We start from the raw sequence: 6438 nt of genomic DNA on the forward strand, positions 1-6438 counted from the left end.
AACACAATTTCTGATTTTAGAAAAATGATATTTTCTGTGATCCATGATTTATTCATAGAAAAGCACTGTGAGTTCACACACTTGCTAAAAAAATGGCAATCGTGATACGTGATACAGAAATGGGAGTGTCTTCTTTTTTGAAACCAACCTATTGGGGCTGAGAGGTTGTAGGGGCCCATGGCTGGACAGTAAGACTTAAGTAGCCACAAACAGTGAAAACAACTTACTGATTAGTGTGGAGAAAAAAGAGACACAGTTTGTCAAAGAAGAACATAAAGCAGACAGGTCCTTAGTTCACATTCTACCTATACCACCCCTTTCCTATCATCCCCCCACCCCCTACTCGGGAACTAAAACGTGAAACAGTAAACACCAAGACACTGGCATCCAAATGACTCTTCTGAAAGCCCTCACTACCTCCTATAACAATTCCAGGCTGAGCACAGGGGTCAGGAAGGTAGTAGGAACTTGGTACACTGTGGACGTCAGCTAGGGCTAAGACAGGCATTGCCCACTAGGGATAGAAACTACTCAGAAAGGGAAAGGCCAAATGCATTCCAGCCCCAGCCTCCAAAACAGTGACCAATGGGCAGGCAGAGGAAGCTTGAGGTAGAAAGGCAAGGGAAGCAAGTATAGGGCAAGAAGAGAACTGGAGCTAAAGGAGCCCCTCTTGGGGTAGAAGGAGACTAGTGCTTAGAAGCTTGTTTGGTGAGAGAATGGTGAGTAAGGGAGGCAAAGAGATGGGGAACGTGTTTAGCTGGTGGGAGAGGTGACGAGGAATGGGGAAGAGAGATCTGGCAAAAAGAAAAGGAACACATTCATGCAGATCCTCCAACAAATTCACAGACATACTTGCATGTCAAAATACACATAGGTACACATATAAAGACACACCAATGGAGAGCAAGCATACAAACATGTTTTTGCACATGCATCTGTGTATGCACCCCCCACTAAACGTGCACTGACAAACATGAACACACAGGTATGTATTCTTACATGTTGACAAATGTGTATACCCTCACACAGAAACCTACAGTCCAGCACACAGATATGTACTCACATGTACACACACAACTGACATACACATAAATATATATGCACAGACAGGTATGCACAGATCTATCTACACACACAGATACATGTACTTAGCCATACAGATACATACACACGCATACATAACTAGAGATAAAACCAGATACTCTCTAACACAAAGATGACCAGAGTAGATAAATATGAGTATGAGCTCAGTGGCCTCCCAGACCTTCGCTCTCCCCTTGAACTTGTTTCTCAGGAGCTCAACAGGCTCCTAGAGAACCTGTGTGTAGCAGGAGCAAGAGCTGCACTGTTCTCATGGCTTCATGAGGCAAGAGTCTAAGTCCAGTCCTGGCCCTGCCCCTCTCCCACCACTGGGCTATAGATGACCCGTGTCTGCAGGCTGGGTTTCTGCATAGACTGGACCTGGGATTTATTATAACTGGCCGTTGTTCTCCCTGCCACCCCTACTCTTCCTCTGCAAACAGTATATACTCTGCAAGGGAAACCTGAGAAATGGTTGTGAGTCTCCTCAGAAAACAAGCCTATCTTCCCACCCACAGCTACTTCAAGTACCCATCAAATTAGAACCAGAATTATAAATAGTTACAACTTTACAATGTAATTGGCAACACATATACTATAGTATTTACAGTACCATAAATGCTTCTGTTTCTCTGGTTAAGCAATCCCTGAGACGGAACAGTGTTCTGTGTTTGCCAAGGGAGAGTGGGCCAATGCCCAGGACACGCAGGATATAGGGGCGTGAGGTGGCATGTTGTGGGGTTTCTGATTGATCTGCAGGGCCCAGTTCCTTCAGGAACAGTGGGCTGTAGTGAGAACCTTGCCAAGGAAGGCATATTGGCTAGAGTTGGACTTTCCCATGCTTAGCCCTGTGGTCCTTTGGCTTCAGCCACAGGTGCTCAGAGTCCTCTCAGGGTGGACAAATGTTTTGGTGTCCTTGGCCTGACCTGTGGTACTTGGGAGCCCAGGCTGCCCTGGCAGTGAGCTGTCTGCTTTCTCAGCCAAAGCGCTCTCGTACCAGCAGCATCAGCTTCTTCTTGCCTTTGTAGATTTGTTTGAGGTTGTCGATGAATTGGGCAAACTGCAGGTGGCCATCCTGGGGCAGCAGGAAGGTCTCCCGAGCTTTGCTCAGAAACTCAATGAACTCTCCGTAGTGGCGAGGGCTGATGTGTGTCAGGCGTGAGTGTGTAGTGTTGATATAGGCATTGATGGTGGCGTCCAGCAGCTGGCGGAGTGGAGCTTTGTCAGTGGACATGAGCTTTCCAGAGCTGCGGCGGCCTGGGATACCAGCCAGGCCAGGTGCAGTCACTGTGCAACGCCGCAAGATGTCTGAAAGCACTGTGGCACAGTGCACACTCTTCACCACAAGGGGAATGAGGGCCGCCAGCTCATTCTTGCCCAGAGAGTGGCTGAGGGCACACGCCCAGAGCACATCATTGATGGCCGGATGGGTATCCTGGTTGTAGGCCAGGTTGAGATGGCTCATGGCCAGAGAGGCCAATTTGAAGGCACGTAGCGGGTAGCCACGGAGCTCCATGTAGCGGGCAATGGTGAATAGTTGTGAATGCGTCATGCCACCAGTGGCAGCATCAATGGCGATCTGGTAGGCTGCCTCAAAGGCGATGTGGTCTTTCTCACAGAGTGTAAGGGCTGACAGGGCACAGCTCTGTGGATCCTTCATGGCACACTGTAGAGCCAGCGTGCGAGCACAGCTAGCTAGCTCCTCCCGCTGTGGATAGTCAAGACTGAGGCGCAGGATAGTGGTGTGGGATACAGCTGTGGCAGCCACAATGCTAGTAGCCTCAGTGGGAGTGAAGAGTGTGTACCAGCTCTGCAAAATGCTCACCAAGGCCCGCACACCTGTCAGGGAGAGCCTGAGCTCAGCCGTGGCCATCCAGGTCTCCATCCAGGTCTGCCCAGATTACCATCTGGGGTCAGAACTTGGCCTGCAGAGATGAGTTCTCCCTTTTCCTCAGTAGCCTTGAGATGATCTGAGGCAAACTAGGGAGCATCCCAGATGGCCAGACCCTGTTTGGGGTCTCTTCCCATCCCTTCCTTCCCCAAGTCAGAGGGTTGAAGATTTCTGCAGGTGCTCTTAGCGCCTCACAAGGATGGAGCAACAGAGCCTGTAGTCTACCTGTCCCAATGCAGGGGTTGCAGATCTGCCTGGGGGCTCTGGCTGCAGAGGGGCCTCTCAGGGGATAGTCTTATGCTGGGACATTGGGCTCTAAATGGGGGTCTGAGCCTCCAAGTTGCCTGAGGTTTTTCAGAGGCATAGACAGGGACTGGGACCAAACCACTGGGCCAACTACCGCCCAAGGGTGCACTTACATACTGGTGGCTGAAAACTCAATCTCTCATACATGTCTCTGATCAGAGGGCCAAAGTGCTGCTGACATCAGGGTATGTCTAAGCAGTGAGGGCAGAGCTTGGGCTAGCTAAACAAAGGCCATCTTTCCTACCACCAGCCCCATCAGTAATAGGAATATGAGAGCTCTAAGTATTTGCTGTCTTGTCCCAAGAGTAGGGCCTAGGAGCTCCTGTCCCCTGGGGGTAGAGGGAGGTGGGAGACTCACCCACTTCTGTAGCACATGTTACCAACCACCGCACCATCTCCCGGCGCCTCCAGTTAAGAGTTGATAAGGTCATCCTCATCACCTGGGCAAAAAAGAGGCATTTCCAGTGGGCTAAGCTTAACTGTTAGGCCCTCTACATCCCCACATCCCCTTGCCATTCATTTATGCAACAAGTATTTATTAGTGCTTTAAGCAGCCATCTCTCTCCTGATAAGTAGACAGGTTTAATTTCTGCCCCACCCCTCCCACCAATCAGATAGAAGGCTTCTCTGATGACCTATAACAAATAAAGTCCTTATTATCACACCTTGCTTGATTTGACTTGGAGGGATAAGGAGGGGGTGGGGAGAAGATGGGGACCCTATGGAGCCTAAAGCTACATTTCTTCTGGCCTCAACTTCAAAATGGAGCCCAATTTAGAGAGTCTTCACCTAGAGCTCTAGCCTAAAACTCTGGGGACACAGAAAGAACCAGACTTGGCCCATGCCCAGTACCTTTGGGATCTTATCTTTACCATTTATCACAAGGCCAGAAGCCTAAAGTGAGGATGACCCACTCCTCCTCCATACCTGTAACCCCAGCTCCAGAGCCACGTTGAGCAGGGTGCTGTCAGTACTACTGTCTGTGGGAGTAGCAATCTTGAATGCATCTTGGGCCAGTTTGAAGATGAGGGAGGAAGAATGGATGTGCTTCTGTATTGCTTCCAGAATTGTCCGGAGCCTCAGAGTGTCCCCTATAGGTGCCGAGAGATGGGACAGTGACAGGTCTTCTTTAAAGTCTCCCTGAGTCTACTGATCACATAGGTACTGGCTGAATTGGCTACTATCAATTCATTGAATGCTTCTGAATACTACCGTCTCTTTTGGGTAGACATGCTATGTCTCCACTAAACCCACTGGAGACTGCTTCCTTCACCAGGCCCCTGCATGAATTCACTTCTCTCTACCTTTTCATCTGCCTCTATCCTTCACCTTTTCCCCTCAGTCTCCTTAGGTCCCAGAAATAATTTTTACGAACACCTGACTTTTGAGAGCTGCTTATATAGGAGATAGGAAGCCGCATTATTGTCAGAAAAGTATGCTAGTTCCATTGTTTGCTTCCCACTGCAGCTCCCTGGAGCAAAAAGGAGCTGGGCCACCACTTCTTATTCAGCAGGCAAGGATTCTATACAAAGTACTAGTGCAGAGACTTAAGAAATATACCACAGGAAGGGCATGTATACCATATGAAGTGAAAGTCACTGTATGAAGGTAGTATAGTATATGAAAGATCGGTGTATCTTATGAAGGAGTAAAATGTGAAGTAAAGATAGAACAAAAAGTAGGTCTTATGTCTGACAAAGAGGTGTAGTGGTAAGAGCATATAGGCTTTGGAATGAAATACATTGGGAATTGAACCTAGTTCAGCCACTTACTAGCTCAGTTTCTTTATCCATAAAACAGAAATAATAACCTTTAGGGTTGTTGTGAGAATTATAAGCAACCTGTATATAGTTAATATTCTATGATCCTACTTTTGTAAAAAAAAAAAAAAGTAGTAGTAGTAGTAGTAGTAGTGTATGTGTGTGCATATAAATGATTAGAAAATCTCCAGGAATATTTATACCAATGTCTTAGTAGTAGTTATCTTTCGATGCCAGAATTATGGGAGAGAGTACTTTTTTTTCCTTCTGTCATCTTTAAAAGCAATTTTTAAAATTAAAAGACTTCATGTTTAGGCAGTTTTAGGTTTGCATAAAATTGAGCAGATAGTACAGTAAAGTACACTTCTTACATACTCCTATCCCCATTTCCCATTTCCCCTATTATTAATGTCTTACATTAGTGTGGTACATTTGATGAACCTACATTGACATATTGTTATCATTTGAAGACCATGGTTTATATTAGGCTTCACTGAGATATACAGTTCTCTGGGTTTTAACAAAGGCATGGTATCATGGGCCCATCATTACTGTACAGAATAGATTCATTGCTCTAAGAATCTCCTGTGCTCTACCTTTTCATCCCTCTCCTCATTCCCCCTAAGAATACTGATCTTTTTTTTTTTTAATTGTCTCTATAATTTTACCTTTTCCACAATGTCATATACTTGGAACCACAGTATGTAACCTTTGAGACTGGCTTCCACCAACCAGTCTTAAGAACCTTAAGAACACTTAAGGTTCCTCCATTTCTTTTTGTGTCTTGATAGCTAACTTCTTTTTATTGGTAAATAATATTGCATTGTATGAGATGTAGGTTTATCCATTCACCTTTTGAAGGACATTTTGGTTGCTTCTAGTTTCTGGCAATTACAAATATAGCTGCTATAAACATTTGTATGAAAGTTTTTATGTGGACATAAGTTTCCAATTCATTTGGTAAAATACCTAGGAGCATGATTGCTGGATCAGATGGCAAGACTATGTTTAGCTTTGTAAAAAACTGTCAAACTGTCTTCCACAGTGGCTGCACCTTTTGCATTCCCACAAGCAATGAGAGTTCCTGTTGCTCCACATCCTTACTAGTATTTGGTATTGTCAATGTTTTGGATTTTAGCCATTCTAATAGGTATGCAGTGGTATCTCCTTTTTGTTTTAATTTTCATTTTCCCAATGACATGTGATACTGAGCATCTTTTCATATGCTTGTCATCTCTGTATCTTCTTTCATGAGGCACCTGTTCAGGTCTTTTGCCTTTTTTTTTTTTAAAGTGTTTTTAATGTTTATTTTTGAGAGACAGAGAGACAGAGGACAAGCTGGGGAAGGACAGAGAGAGATGTAGACACAGAATCTGAAGCAGGCTTTAGGTTCCAAGCTGT

At 45.6% G+C, this 6438-nt stretch overlaps 1 protein-coding gene across 1 annotated transcript in view; it reads right to left on the reverse strand.

The window, feature by feature from the left end:
- Positions 1–1133: 1133 nt before the first annotated feature.
- ZSWIM5 (zinc finger SWIM-type containing 5) overlaps positions 1134–6438 on the reverse strand; it is a 74781-nt gene continuing 69476 nt past the window's right edge. The window contains exons 12-14 of the mRNA XM_032594078.1: positions 4205–4368; positions 3636–3717; positions 1134–2919 (exon numbers count right to left, since the gene is read on the reverse strand). Coding sequence (XP_032449969.1) covers positions 2057–2919; positions 3636–3717; positions 4205–4368 — 1109 coding nt within the window. The 3' untranslated portion in view covers positions 1134–2056. The remainder of the gene's footprint in view (positions 2920–3635; positions 3718–4204; positions 4369–6438) is intronic.

This window comes from Lynx canadensis, chromosome C1 (genome assembly GCF_007474595.2).
Source record: "Lynx canadensis isolate LIC74 chromosome C1, mLynCan4.pri.v2, whole genome shotgun sequence".
NCBI classification, from domain to species: domain Eukaryota; kingdom Metazoa; phylum Chordata; class Mammalia; order Carnivora; family Felidae; genus Lynx; species Lynx canadensis.